The sequence below is a fragment of the Rhinolophus hipposideros genome, assembly GCF_964194185.1.
Source record: "Rhinolophus hipposideros genome assembly, chromosome: 21".
In the NCBI taxonomy this organism is placed as follows: Eukaryota; Metazoa; Chordata; class Mammalia; order Chiroptera; family Rhinolophidae; genus Rhinolophus; species Rhinolophus hipposideros.
Genome location: NC_138067.1, coordinates 39,680,159 through 39,695,595, shown reverse-complemented (window position 1 = coordinate 39,695,595; position 15,437 = coordinate 39,680,159). Strand labels below are relative to the sequence as shown.

The following is a 15,437-nucleotide window of genomic DNA, read 5'->3' as shown; positions in this document are numbered from 1 at the left end:
CTTTGTGGGGTCCTGGAACCCAGTAATAGGACCTGACCTCACAATACCTATCGCTGTGTAATAAACCACCTCAAAATCTGGAGGCTTAAAACAATAATGGTTATTATCTCTCATGATTCTGTGGATCAACTGAACAGTTCTGCTGGTGTTGCCTGAGCTTACTGTGGTTAACGTGTTCAGCTGGTGGCTAGGCTGGGCTGGAAGGTCTGCAGTGGCTGTGGGTGCTGCCTGTTGGCTGGCTTACCTCGCTTCACTCATCCTTCAGCAGGCTGGCCCAGGCTTCCTTACACTGTGGCCCCAAGACGCTGTTCCGAAAGCCCAGGTTCTGGAATTCACACAGCATCATTTCCACCATGTTCTGTTGACCAAAACATCTCAAGGCCAGCTCAGACTCAAGAGGTGGGGAAATTGGCTCTACCTCTTGATAGGAGGAGCTGCAAAATATTGCGGCCATGTCTACGTCAGAGCTCAGTAATGGTGTGTTGCATGACTGAGAGGTGACAGGTCACTTGACTTCTGCAAGCCTCAGGTTCCACATGTGTCAAATGAGTGTAATAACATCTTCCGTGTAAGATCACCATAAGGAATTAAAGTAATAGAATCCAGAGGACACGTGCCCACGTGGTAGTACTCAGCAGGCCTTCACTACATGCTCACTGTCGTGGCTGTTATTGCCACATCTCTCCTGGCTATTTCCTAAGTCTTAAAATCCTTTTGGTCTGGGCCAGGCTGGTGGCTCAGGCGGTTAGAGCTCTGTGCTCCTAACTCCGAAGGCTGCCGGTTCGATTCCCACATGGTCCAGTGGGCTCTCAACCACAAGGCTGCCAGCTCGATTCCTCAAGTCCCACAAGGGATGGTGGGCTGCACCGTCTGCAACTAAGATTGAACACGGCACCTTGCGCTGAACACGGCATCTGAGCTCCCGGATGGCTCAGTTGGTTGGAGCGTGTCCTCTCAACCACAAGGTTGCCGGTTCGACTCCCACAAGGGATGGTGGGCTGTGCCCCCTGCAACTAGCAATGGCAACTGGACCTGGAGCTGAGCTGTGCCCTCCACAGCTAAGACTGAAAGGACAACAACTGGAAGCTGAACGGCACCCTCCACAACTGAGATTGAAAAGACAACAACTTGAGTTGGAAAAAAATAATCCTGGAAGTACACACTGTTCCCCAATAAAGTCTGTTCCCCTTCCCCAATTAAAAAAAAAATCCTTTTGGTCCTAAGTCCAAAGTGACACTGCACAAAAAGCCATTTAGACAATAACTGTGTCAAGATAAGTTTCCCTGTTGTTACCGGCGTCTTCGTGTGCCTCATCTTATCAGCACCTGGAATGTTCTCTCTTGCTTTTGCATGTATTTGGCCCGATCGGGGTCCGTAAAGTTTGCTCCAACCCCTCAGAAATAAGCATCCTCGAAGCAAACCAGTTATAGACCAGAGATTGCAAACTGTCAGGTGTTTCATCTGCACAGCATTGAAAAAGAATTGGTATTAGAATTTGAATTGTTGCTAAGCTTTACAATCAGGGTTTTTATAAAACCATCTGGGTTTCCAAATTCTCTCACCATTGGGCCATCCGGCATCTCAAGTCCACTTCCCTCGTGGCAGCATTGGGCGAGAGCTGGGTCCTGGTGGGGGAGAGCCTTCTTGGTCCCTTGCTGGCTCATGATGTCAGTTCAGTGGGTCGTTACTACTTGTGTAAAAAACCGTAGAGCGGGAGTGACAGCGACACAAGATGGCAGCCACCACGGGCCCAGGAGTAAAAGTCTCACAATTTCCAACTGTTGGAAGAAGTCGAAGAAGGTCACAAAGGAGTAGGAGATGGCGTGGTGAGCTGGGGTCTAGAGGACAATGACGATCTGACACAAGATACACAGGGATGATAATTGGGCCTCCAGGAGCAGTTTATGAAAACCGAGTATACAGCCTTAAAATAGCATATGGGCCTAAATACCCAGAAGGACCCCCGTGTAAAATTTGTAACAAAAATTAATATGAATGGAGTTAATAGTTCTAATGGAGTGGTGGACCCAAGAGCCATATCAGTGCTAATAGCAAAATGGCAGAATTCATGTAGCATCAGAGCTGTCCTGTAAGAGGTTTAGCCCCTAATGATGTCTAAGGAAAATAAGAAACTCCCTCAGCCACCTGCAGGACCGACTTACAGCAATTAATCAAAAAGAAAACCCACAGCCCCCCCGTTCAATTTAAGCAATGTTCGTTTTCCACAGTAGTAAATTTCCTAGATACATCTTGTAGACCTCAAAGTAATGGAAAGGAAGCTCCTATTCAAAGGCAGTTTATCTTAAGCACTGTAAATGATACTAATGTTTTGTTTGTTTGAAATATATAAGTTCTGTAACAAAAAAATGTAGAGCAGAACAAAATATCAGTTCTATAGGCGTAAGGGTTTTGTGGAACTAAGTCTAGTTATGGTGTGTGAGTACACGCACATACACGACTTGGGTTGCAAAGCAAAATGAATGTCTTACTGGGGGTTGTAGTCAAAAATTTGGAAGCCCCTGTTCCCATTTGGCACGACTTCCACCCAGTCCGATTCACTCTTAGGTTACCATCCACTCTTGTAGGCATTTAAGGTTGAAACACATGAACGCCAGGTTGGCCGGTGGAGATTAAAATAGTTCCCTGCGATCTTCTAGGGCAGGGGTGTCCAAACTTTTTTCAACAGTTTTCACCAAGGGCCATATGTGGTAAAATACACAAACAGCCGGGCCACTCACTCGCGGTGAAGTACATATTGCCTCACCTGGTTTATTTAAGTGACCTAAACATATTTTTGGAATTTGCTCTGGGCCAATTAAAAATGGATTGCGGGCCGCAGTTGGCCTGTGGGCCGCAGTTTAGACACCCTATTCTAGGGGCTGGTAGGGCCCATGTGCCCTGGCTTTTAGGCCTGTGCCTCACTCTGAGCGGATCCCTGGTCTAACTGCCCGCCCTGGGCTCTGGGATCCTGACCCAGCCTCAGATGCCCTGTCTCTGACTCCTCTTCTCCCCTGCCTCTCCAGGAGAACCCGTATGTCATGCGCCGGCCCAACTTCCAGGCTCTGTCAGGGAATGAGCGCTTTGAGGGCTTCTGCGTGGACATGCTGCGGGAGCTGGCCCAGCTGCTGCGCTTCCGCTACCGCCTGCGACTGGTGGAGGACGGGCTATACGGGGCGCCCGAGCCCAACGGCTCCTGGACAGGCATGGTCGGCGAGCTCATCAACCGGGTACGGCCAGGCTGAGCCAGGGCTGGGGAAGGTGTCACGGCCTGTGCGGGTGAGGGAAGGTGGGGACAGCCAGGGGAGTCCCAGAACCAGCCTGGTATTTACAGAAGAGGAATGAGTCACTGGGGGCTCCTCCCCTCCCGCCAACTACGCCAATGGTGTACTGTGTACCTGTGCCAGCTGAGCACCGTGGGGCAGACACTGGGGAAAGAGGGGCAGGCACTGTGTTACCTCCTGTGCCTCAAATGTTGGCCAAATGCTTCCCCTCGTGCCACCATGGCTTAGTAGGTGCTTCAAGATTTGTTGAATGAATGAAAGAGACGTGGGGTGGGGAGCAGGCAGAGGCTGGTAGAGACTTCCTGCGGGAGGCAGGGCTTGGGCCGGGAGGGCAGGGGCAGTGTCTCATTTGTACACCATGCCCAGCCTGTGCCACGATGGCCTGGCACATGGCAGATACCGAGGCCAGCTGCTGAACTCACAGATGTGCTCGTTCAGTGGGCGTTCGTTCAGCATCTACCATGTGCTTTGCAGCTGCTGGCAGCTCAGGACATAGTGGTGAGCACAGTGGACCTGGACCCTGCTCCCACGAGCTTAGGGTCTCCTTAGGACACAGAAAAGCAAATGACCACAAGACAGAGCCATGAGGGCTGTGACTGGGAATTCAGTCCTAGAGGAGGCTTCTTACCAAGCCAGGCATCCAGGGAGGGCTTCCCAGAAGCGGTGACACCCAAGCAGGTACTCAAAGGATGTGGAGTCAGAAAGGTGAAGGGGGTGTGGGAGGAGGGCAGTGTGTTCAGAGATGAGGAAGCGACATTTATAAAGGTGGGGATAAAAGAGAGTGGGGTGCGCTGGAGGCGCCACGGACCGTGAGTTTGGGTGGGATTTGGATGAAGGTGAGGCGGGAAAGAGGCGGGGCCGAGGGAGGTTATAAGTGAGCTTGATTGAGAGAAAGACAGCTTGGTGCATTGGAAAGAATATTTTGAAGTCAGACCAACCTGGGTTTAGTGCTCAGTTGAGGCATTTCTCTTCTCTGAACTCAGTTTCCCCATCCTGGGATGAGGGTAATGATACCTGGCAGGTACTGAGGGTTACAGAAAATGGACAGCACCACACACGTTGCTTGTCAGAGAGGGGGGCCCATATGCAGTTCCCCTTTTTTATTCCCAGCATGAGAAGCTGTGTGGGCAAATGGCCAGAGGAGAACTGTGAGGGGAGACAAATGGGCCCCCGACCTAGGGCACACCAGGCAGGTGTGACGAGCACGGGCCTGTGGCCATTAATGCTTAGGGCAGCCTTGACATTGGACTTGGCGGAGCGCATCGCATATTCTAACCCTCTTGCCTCTTGCATCCCAGAATTCACTGCATCCAAGCCCTTGAATGTCACCAGGGTATACTTGAGAGGGCCATGTTGCTTGACAAGGACATTTATCCCTTAGGGCACTGATTTTCAAAAGTTGTTTTGCCTGCAGAGTCTTTTTTCCAATTGAAAGCACCCTCAGAACCCTGGGCAGAGCAGAGCTGCTCTGGTGGAGGCGGAGGTGGGGGTGTCTCCGGGGTCCTGGTTGTGGCTCTCCCGTACCCCATCGCACAGGCAGGCCCGAGGCACTGCCCCACAGGCCAGCTGGTTGAAAGCTTCTGCCCCAGGTGGGTTTAAGGGGCCTGAAGCTGGAACCTGAGGAGACAGGAGGCAAGGAGTGTGAGTGCCGGTGACGAACCCACCCGCCTGCCCGGTTTCCCTGTGATCTTCATTTCCACAGCCCGCTCCTCAGCCACGTACGCTTAGAACTCTTTGTTTATCAGGGCTCCCTGATAAGCAGCCTCCAGGGGAGTAGACTCCCCAAAAGAAGTCACTAAACTAGATAGACTCCAGTTCATCAGCAAAGAAGTAATGGAATAGTCGGATTTATGGCTGTGTCACCTCAGGCAAGAGTCTTGACCCTCTGTGCCTCCGTCCTGCCCCATAGAATGGGCGGGAGATTTGGTGCAATGGTACCTGGGTGAGCATAGTGGCCTGGAGCTTTTCTGATCAGTGATGCAATTGTCCTGAGTCCTGTTTGAGACTTACCTATGCTGCGCTCTAGCTGTGTGACCTTGGGCAAGTTACTTAACCTCTCTGTACTGTCATTTCTTCAACTGCAAATTGGGGAAACGACAGGCGCTAGCATGCATGCTAATGTGATTTCCATTGGCACAGCCAGCACATACATGCATTCATGTGTCCCTCTGCTCTCCAGCGAGCGTTTATTGAGTATCTACTGTTTACCAGGTCCTGTGCTACACCATGGACATACAGCGGCCAGGCCTGGCTTTGTTTACTGAGTGGGTAAAGTTTGGCTGTCAGCAGGAGGTCCATGGGAGGGGGAGCCCAAGGGATTGGAAGTGGCTCAAGTGAGGAAAGAGAATCAGCCGGGTGGGAGTGCAGCAGGGGCTGCGGGTGGGGGGGGGGGGGTGAGGGCATGGCAGATACCAGATACGGAGATGCCGGAGAGTCTGGAGACCACCAGGGCGGGGGACTCAGGAGAGGATGCAGGCGTTCCTCCCATTTGTTTCTGGCTCCGGCAGCTGGGCGAAGGCGATGACATTTAGGGAGAGAACACTGGAGGAGGCGCAGGCTGGGAGGCGCAGGCTGGGCGGGGTTTGGCCTTGCCTCGCTAGCAAGGCTCGGCGGCCTGCCGTGGGGTGGCTGAGTGCTGAGCTTTGCACAAATACTCTCCACCAGCCTTACGGTAGCAGCAGCTGTATTTGTTGACCTCATGCCACGTGCCAGGAACTTTTCAAGTGTTACTTTCTTCTGCTAATAGTTCCTCATGGCCCAGAGGATCACTGCCCTCCTACAAATGAGAGATCTGGGGCCCAGCAGTGAAGGGACTTGCACCCCGCCCCCCCCCCACACCATCACCACAGGGCTGCAGCCGGGTGTGTCTGGCCCAAGGCCTGTGCCCTTTCCAGACACCCAGCAGGTACTTGGAGAGCCTGCAGTGAGCAGGGTAACGCTCACTCACTCCATGCCAGCCCTTGTCCAAGCTTTCTGAACTTACGTTAACTCCTTGACTCCTCGACCACCGCAAGAGGATGGACTCCTACTATTCCAGTGTTCTCTAATGGACAGAGTGAGGTACAAAGGTACTATGTCCAGGCCACACAGCTAGTGACAGGAAGAGCCAGGGCTGGCACCCCAACTGGCTGGCCCAGAGCTGATGAGTAACTTCCAGATGGAAAACAGCCCAGGGCACCAGCATCCTCTGAGCTTCCGTCCGCCCCTCCACCCCCACCCCACAGGGCTCTCTGGCCAGTCTAGAATTATGACCCATTTATTCCACCCAGTGGCCACTGCTGGAATTGGCCTCCCTGCCATCAGTACCTGGTGTGAATTAAGGTCCCTGACCCTCTCCCAGCCTCCTCACTAGCCTCTGGCTTCCCGTCTCTCTCCATTTCAGTTTGTTCTCCAGTAGAATCTTTCTACAATTCAAATCTGACCTGTCACTCACATGCTTTAGCTGTAGCGCCCCAACCCCCTTAGGATAAAGTCTGCACCCTCCAGACTGGCTCTCACGGGCAGAACAGATGTCTTAGGCTGGGGTCCCAGGAAGCAGACTCTGAGATGGAGATTAGCAGGCAAGAGGTATATTGGGGTACCCTTGGAAACCAGCCTTGTGAGGGAGTGAAGGGGCAGGCTTGGGCCGAGGGGGGAGTTGAGCTGCCATGCAGTCATAGGGCCTCAGCAGCCCCACAGGCAGCTCTGGAGCTGGGATGGCCATAAAAGCATCTCCCCCTCCAGGTAAAGAGGCAGGCCTTTATACCCCCCACCTATGTGTCATTGCGGGGCTGTGCCTTAGGGAGGGCCAGGAACTTGGCAGAGGGGACTCTGCAGAGTGCTCAGCCACCAGCACTCTGCAGCTGGGGCAATGAGTGCCCAATCCCAAAGAAGGGTCTGGGCGGCCACCATGGCAGCCACTAGGGCTGTGAGCTGGTTAGGAGCCAGGCAGAGCCAGCTTCAGGTTGCCCACATGATCCCTTGCAAGTCACTTCAGCTCTCTGAATTCAATTTCCCCTCTAAAAAGGGGGTGATGTTACCTCCCTCACAGTTTTGTGGGGAGTAAGAAGGGGGCAGTGCCAGATCACGGAGCAGAACCCCAATAACAGGAGCTGGGCAGAACCCCAATAACAGGAGCTGGGCGGGTAAGGAGTTTGGATGTTATTTGTGTTGTGTTGGGAAGCCACTGGAAGGTTTTAAGCAGGGAATGTGCCTTGATTTAATTTCTTTTTATTGTGGTGGAATTCATATAACATAAAATTAACCATTTTAAAGTGTACAACTTAGTAGCATTTAGTATGTTCACAATGTTGTACAACTACCATCTCTATGTAGTTCCAAAACATTTTCATGACCTGCAAAAGAAAATGCCATACCCCCTACCCATTAAACAGTTCCCATATCCCCTTTCCAGAGCCTCTGGTGACCCCTAGTCTGCTCTCTGTCTCCATGGAGTTACCAGTTCTAGACATTTCATATAAATGGGATCATCCAGGTTGTGGCCTTTTGTGTGTGGCTTCTTTTCACTCAGCGTAATGTGTTTGAGGTTCATCCATATTGTAGTGTGGATTGGTATTGCGTTCCTTTATAGGGCTACGTCCATTGCATGAATGTGTGACCTTGATTTAATTTTTAAATCATTTAAAAATGATTACTCTGGCTACTCTCTTGAGAAATAACTGTAGTGGGGCAAGAGTAGAAACAGGACAATCCATTTGGAAGGCCATTGGGTTTGGAAGATGCTAGTTTGCGCTTCAGTGGTAGCTGTGTCAGGAGTGCCACCAATGGGATGTGTGCAAGAGGGAGAGAGGAGTCCAGGGTGTGTGCAGGGTTTGGCCTAAGCAACTGGGGGGTGCTGAGGTGGGTTCCCACCATGGGGAGGATGTGGGAGGAGCAGTTTGGTGAGGTCCAGGAAATAAGTTCTCTCTGGGCATGCAGAGTTTAAGATGCCTGTTTGAAATTCAAGTGGAGCAACACGGATTTCATTGTGCGGCTGAGTGTGAATTATTTAATTCGTCCCCTATTGATAGATATTTGGGTGGTTTCCAGTTTTTGCTGGTATAGACAATGCCACCATCAGCTGGGCCCGTGGATTTGTGGGCGTGCTCCCGAGGGATGAATTCCAAACAGTGGAAGTGCTGGGTCAAAGGATATGAATGTTTTTTAAGTTTATGCTGCCAAATGGCCATTCCAAAAGGTTCCACCAATTTATATTCCCACCAGAAGTGCACGAGAATGTCAAATTTTCCACACTCTTGCCAACAATGGATATTATCAATCTTTTAAAAAAAGTCTTTGCCAATCTGAAAGGCTAAAAATAATATCTTATTGTTTTCACCTAAACAGAATGTTACATGGCTGCATATTAATCCCCACGTGGATGTACTTAGTTTTTTATATTTAGTTATTTCCAGTTTGTTTGTATGTGCTGTTATAAACAACCATAAGTAAACATCTTTATGCACAAAAGCTTTGCCTGCATTGCAGCTGAGTGACTGATTCTCTGAATAGAATGACTGCTTGAAAGAGGAAGACCCTTTGTATGGTTATATATTGTTGAACTGCTTTCTAGAAAGACCACACCAGTATCTAGACAGGCTCCTTCTCAGCACTGAGGATTTTGATTGACTTTTAGATATTTAGACAACCTTCTATCATTTTTACAGATGGCAAATCATTCTCCTTTTTCCTGCTTTGACTGGTGGACCACAGTGGGGCTTACGCAGTCAGGTGATAGATGGGATCTGAGCCAAAGTTCGGCTCAGAATGGGCCTGCTAGGTCTGTGGACCCACCCTGTGTTTTCTCAAATCCTGGTTGTGTAATTGGACTAGTGGCAGCCAGCAGAGCTGACCCGTAGAGTCAGGGCCATTATGGTAGCAAGAGCCAAGTGGAAGCCCCTAGAACTCCCTCATCTTGCCCAGGATAGTAATCCAAAAGCAATCCTACATCCTTTGGGGGAATTGCAGAGATTAGTGCCGCCATTAGTGGCTTGAAAGAAGCAGGGGTAGTCATCTCATCCCCGTTCGCCTGGTCTGTTTGGTCTGTGCGGAAGGCAGCTGGGTCTTGGAGAATGACTGTGGATTGTTGTAAATGTAATCAGGTGATGACTCCAATTGCAGTTGCTGGCCCAAATGAAGTATCTCTACTGGAGCAGGTCAGCACAGCCCTTGGCAGCTGGTGCAAGCTACTGACCTGGCAGATGATTTTTCTGCACGCTGCTTTCCGAGGACCATGGAAGCCAGGAGCACACGCCTTCAGGCTTGCCTCAGGGCAACATCAACTCTCCCGCTTCCTGCCGTCACATAGGCCACGGAGAACTTAATCTCCACAGTCTACACAGCAAGCCGCTGGCCCACTACAGTGAGCAGGAAGTAGCTTTTAGGAAGGGGGGGGGTCGCAATAAGTCCACTGCTGACCTCCATCCGTCAGGCTCTAATGTGGAGACAAACGGCATCAGCTACTCGAACAGAGAATTTGATTTAAGAATTGTTAACTAGATGGAAAGTTGTTAACCAGCTGACTGAAAGAGTTAGAAGAAAACCAAGGGCTCATGGAGGTAGCAACTGCAAGCAGCTACCACCCCAAGGGCTGAGAGGACAAAGGAAGATGTTGGAAAGATTAAAACTTAGGAAGTCACATGAGGGGCCCCATGGAGCTGCACTGCAGACTCGGGGGTGGGAGGTGGGGGGTGCTGTTTGGCTGGTACTGGTGACGGTTGGTGGGTTTGGGGAATTGGGCAGCCACTTCTACCTTGGTCTAAGTTGAGTGCTATGTCAACCCATTTACCAAACAACCCATCTGGCTTTTGATCCTGAGGAAGGCCCCGAGCTCACGCAGGCTCTGTAGCGGCCCCGGCTGTGGGCATGCTCTCCTGCCACCTGGGCTGCTGACCCAGCAGATCCAGGGTTGTGCAGAGAACTGGTGGCAAGCAGGGATGCAGCCGCTAAGTGACTCACAGTGCAACCCTCTAGCGTTGGGAGCAAATCACACTCTCTCTGCAGATAACTATTCTCCTTTTGAGAAACCACTCGTGACCGGGCCCTCCTAGAGACCGAAAAGCTGCCCATGGGTGGTGAGTGACCATGTGGCCTGAGTGCTCATGCGACCTGGGTGTTGTCATTTCTGCATCAGTCAGGGTCCTGCCAGGAGAAAAGCCATGCTGGATATTTGAATGAAGAGAATGATTTACTAGAAATAAAGTCGTTCACTAGGTAACTGGGAGGGTGACAATTGAAATCTGAAGCAGGGGTCAGCAGACGTTTCCTGTAAAGACAGTAAATATTTTTGGCTTTCACGCCAGACAGTAAATATTTTTGGCTTTCACGCCATATTGTCACAACTACTCAATTTTTCCGTTGTAGGGAAAACAGTCATAGACAATATGTAAACAAATGGGTATGGCTGTGTTCCTATAAAACTTTATTGGCCTGAGGGCATAGGAAAGAAACTACTGGGAACAGAGGGAGGCGCTTACTGATTTGCACTGGTGTGCCCGAGCTTGGTGAGGCTGGTTCTGCAAGCTGCAAACTGGATTCCTCTGCTGCGCCAGGGAAGAGCCATAGCTGTGGGTGCAGCAGGGCGGCTGGGGACCTGGGAGCTCCTCCCTCCTCCAGCCTTGCAGCTTCCGCTAGTGCCCCCTCGTGGCAGAGGCTGACACGGAGCTGATGGCAAAGCAGAAGCGCCATTTACACAGCGCTGGTGGAGAGGGCTGGTTTGGGCTGGGAGACAATCACGAGTGCTTTGGTTGGCTTTTAGGCTCGTTTAGACAGCTGGCTGGCTCATCATTTGAATTCTTCCTGATTTCATTCAAAGGATTAAACAACTGTCGGGTCCGCTTGGGGACGGAAGTCTCTAAGAAACGCTGGGAAATGAAGGGGCAGGACGAGGAGGTGGGAATGGGATTCCCAAGGTGAGAGGAGTCTAGAAGGAACTGGAAGCATTTAAGGCTCTGTGTGTCCCCGCTTCCGAATGAAACCCACATCTGACCCTGTCAGTCGGCCCCCACTTAGCCCACCCCCAGCCTCTCCATGGATGTCTTCATTCACTGCCTCTCCTTCCGCTCTTGCCCCTGTGGTCTAGTCTCACAGCAGTCAGGTCACATCACCCCTTGCTCACTCCCTCTGACGTGATGTCCTGTTGCCCTTGGAGTAGACTCCAAAGCCCTTACTGTGGCCTGCAAGGCCCTGCCTAGCTTTGGTCCCTATTCCGCTGCATTCCCCATACCTCCCGTGCTGCCCCAAGCACCCTGGACACTGCCAGTCGCTTCCCACCTCAGGGACTGTACCCGCTGGCCCTCAGCCTGGAACTTTCTCCCAGGTCTTCGCAGGCCTGGCTCCTGCACTTCCTTCACGTTTGTACTCAAGACCTGGTAGTAGGGGTGGGTGGCAGGCTGGATCATGCTGCCCGGCGTTATTTTTCTTCACGGTGCTTGTCACTACCTGACATTATATATTTATATTCACTGCTGTTTTCCCAAAGCTAGAACTGTGCGTGGCCAGTGGTAGGTGTCCCGCAAATATCTGTCAAGCAGGGAAATGAATGAACAGACAAAAAGGATAGCGTGGCTGCATTGTAGGGGTGTGGAGCAAGATGGCGGGTGTCCCAGTCTGTTTGTGCTGCTGTAACAAAATACCATAGACTGGGTACTTTATAAACAACAGAAATTTATTTCTCACAGTTCTGGAGACTGGAAGTCTAAGATGAAGGTGCTGGCTGATTGGGTGTCTGGTGAGGCCGTCTTCCTGGTTCATAGACAGCCATCTTTTTGCCGTGTCCTCACATGTGGAAGGGGCGAGGAAGCTCTCTGGTGCCTCTTTTGTAAAGACACTAATCACACTCATGAGGATTCTACCCTCATGACCTGATCGCCTCCCAAAGGCCCCACCTCCTAGTGTCATCACTAGGAGGGATTAAGATTTCAACATATGAATTTTGGGGGGATACAACTATTTAGTCTACAGCAGTGGGGGATGAGGCTGGTGAGGTAGGGCTGGAGGACGCAAGACCTCAGTTTTGCTGAGAGTGAGAATGAGAGTTATTGCCGGGTACAAGCAGGGTTGTAGCTTCTGGGGTCCCTCAGACTGCTCGGTGGGTGGCCGGGGAAGCAGGGACAAGCTTTCCAGTGCTGAGAGATGCGATGTGGATAGGGGTGATCTGGGACGGGCAGTGAAGGCGGAGGAGAGCGACTTTATTCCAGAGGTGTTTGGGGGGTGGAATCAAGAGGGCTTGAGGATAGATGCAGTGAGGGGTGAGGGGATGTCAGGACGCCCCCGGGCTTCTGCCTGGGATGTCCTTGAGGACAGGGCGGAGGCTCAGTTTATTGTGTATTCACGGGAAGTTCAAGGACTCACCATTCTCTGGTCACTCAGCTCTCATTTCCTGGGCTCCCTGGGAGCAGGGAGGAGTTGCACACCTGGACCCACACCTCAGGTGCCCCAGCATGGGAGCGAAGCGGGGCAGCAGACAGGTGATTCCGGGGAGTGGTTCCGAATCCTGGGGTCAGCTAGAGCAAGGTCCTTACCTTCACTGTGCCTCGGTTTCTTCATGCGTAAAATGGGTCAATGCTGGTGCGTCCCCATAGAATTGCTGGGGACTAAACTACTATGGGCAGGGAAAGTCCCGGAACTCTGGCCACAGGGTAGGTACCGTGTAAGTGCGAGCATCTGGACCTGCGTGAGGTTCCCTAAGGCCTGGGAAGGGGAGGTTTCTCTGTCTGGGAGGCCCTGGCGTTGGGACAACATTCCTGGGCCTTCAACAGAGGAGACACAGGGCGCATCCAGCTGGCCCTGCCTTTGAAGGTTCGTTTAGTAGCCAAGGCAGAGAGGTGAATAGATGTTTTCCAAAGTGAGCTAAGTGCTGAGATCAAGGGGTGTCACCATGGGGGGAGCATGGAAGGCATTGCAGAGGAAGAAAGTCTCAAGGGGGCCCTAGTGGGATGGGTGGGCTCCAGTTCTGCCAGACAGAGTGGGGTGCCTAAGGCAAAGGTACAGAGGCCAGAAAGCAGCTGGCACAAGAGGGACAGTGACAGGCCCCAGCGTGCGGTGGGGAGCCGGAGTAGCCTTGGGTGCTGTTTGAGAGGCTGGGCTTGGTCAAAACCAAGCAGTACTCTGGGCAGGTATTCCGTGTAGGCTCTGGGGTGCACCTCTAACCAGGTAGGCAAGGAGCTTGTAATTCAGTAGGGAAGACAGTCCAGTAATAAGCAAACAGACAGGGTCATCTCCAGTAGTGCTAAGTATATAAAACTGGGTAATGGGTAATGAGAGAGAGGACCCTGGGTGGAGGTCAAAGGTGAGAGCTAAGCCTTGAATGGTGAGGAAGAGCTGGGGGAAGAGCGCGTGCAAAGGCCCTGAGGTGGGAAATGAGCCTGCTGTGTTAAAGAGTAAAAAACAACCATTGTGGCTGGAGCCAAGTGGTTGATGGGAAAGGCCATGAGGTGAGGTCCACAGGCAGCTGTGTCTCAGATCACATAGAGCCTCTTGGCCATGAAATAGTTTGGTTTTCGTTGCAGTGGGAAGCCACCAGTGGGAAGCCACCAGAAGTCAGGGACTCTGACTTTGGATTGGGGGTTATGAGTGGCGCTCGGGAGGCTCAAACTGTTGTCAGGAGAGAGATCCCAGTGGTCTGAAGCTGAGGGCGGAGGTGGAGAGAAGTAGACGGATGGGAAGCAGAGCTGCTGCCCTTGCCACTGGAGGAGAGGTGGAGGATGCAGCAAAGACAAGCAGCAGGCCGGGCCGGTGTTTGGCCTGAGGCCCGGTCTCAGGAGTGGGTGAGGAGGCTAGTGAGCCAGCCAGAGATGGAACAGAAGGGAGCGGGAGCCCTGCAGGCCTTAGGGAGGAAGTGGGCTCCTGAGCACCTCGCCTGGGGACCACCAGAGCCCTCCCAGCCCCATCGCCAAGAGGCCACTGCCTCCTGATTTCTAAAATGGGGACTCGGACCCCATGGAGGGCCTTGTCGGGACACACCTGTGGATGCATAAAAATCATTGGATTCCTGTATTAGCTCTGATTGTTTCTGACAATTTACATAAAAGTGACAATGCACATGAAAGGGGGAAAAAGCTCCTTGCTCTCAACACCCAGGCATTCCCAAGGGTATTGTCTGAATCCGGCCGTGTTCTAGGCCCCTGCCACACCTCACCGCCTCTGGATTTGGCTTTGGGATTGTGCCTTCTCTCTCTGCTCCCAAGTCATACTGGGGCCAGTGCCATCTTTCCGCTGCCCTGTGTTCTAGGCCCCTGCCACACCTCACCGCCTCTGGATTTGGCTTTGGGATTGTGCCTTCTCTCTCTGCTCCCAAGTCATACTGGGGCCAGTGCCATCTTTCCGCTGCCCTGTGTTAGTTGTTTGACTTGTGCCACCTCTCTCTCCTCTTCATTCATCTTTTGCGTCTGTCCTCTCTTCCTGACGTGGAATTGTCTTTGAGACCTGTCTCCTCTCCCTGACCCTGGATTTCATTTTGGGCCCACGTACTCACTTTTTGACCTTGGTTTTGTTTTCAACCTGTGTCACCTCTCTGCCTTGTGGTTATCTTTTGGGCATGTGCCCTCTTTCCCCGCCTGGGCCTATGTTACTTCGTGTGCTTTCAGTCTCAGCCCCTTCAAGGAGAGTGTGTGTCTCCTCCTGGGCCAGTGATCCAGGACCTTGACTCTTATTTCAGCCCCAGAGGAGGTTTCTTGAATTTGGAGTCCCTGTTGAGGCCTGAGGGATGGAATCATTATGTCTGGAAAGCACATCCTGGGAGGCAGGTTCCCAACACCCACCCCCATTTTACAGGTGAACAAACTGAGGCCTGGAGATGCAGAAGCCCATCCCTGAGGGCACCCAGCAAGCACAGGGCAGAGCTGGGGCTCCCTACTCCCTCCCCACGTCCCTCCTCACATCCTGCCCTGTCATGTATGTACACATGTGCGGGCTACCTGTATGAGTGTGTGCACTGTACCTCCAGGGAATGCCTGCTCCGGCGTGTGTCTCTGCTGCTTCCTGAGCTCGTGGACAGGGCACACATCTGTCTGCCTGCATCTGTGTGGCTGGTGTGTACTGGTCAGCCTGTGTCGGGGCCCACATGTGGGCATGGGCTGGTGTGCACATGGTCGAGTGATCACAGGTGTAGTGTGAGCACATGTGTATGTTGGTAGAGTTGAGGGGAGGGCAGGAGAAGGGCCAGGTCTTTCCTAGCCT

The 15,437-nt window shown here is 52.1% G+C and overlaps 1 protein-coding gene and 1 pseudogene across 4 annotated transcripts in view; both read left to right on the top strand.

Moving 5' to 3' along the window:
- GRIK5 (glutamate ionotropic receptor kainate type subunit 5) overlaps nucleotides 1–15,437 on the top strand; it is a 53,267-nt gene that overhangs the window by 19,111 nt on the left and 18,719 nt on the right. For all 3 annotated transcript variants that reach the window (XM_081030859.1, XM_081030858.1, XM_081030860.1), the window contains exon 12: nucleotides 3,024–3,227. In XM_081030859.1, the coding sequence (XP_080886985.1) occupies nucleotides 3,024–3,227 (204 nt within the window). The remainder of the gene's footprint in view (nucleotides 1–3,023; nucleotides 3,228–15,437) is intronic.
- On the top strand, nucleotides 1,733–2,171 carry LOC308489550 (ubiquitin-conjugating enzyme E2 variant 1-like; annotated as a pseudogene). The gene has a single exon. The product of its transcript is annotated as a ubiquitin-conjugating enzyme E2 variant 1-like (transcript).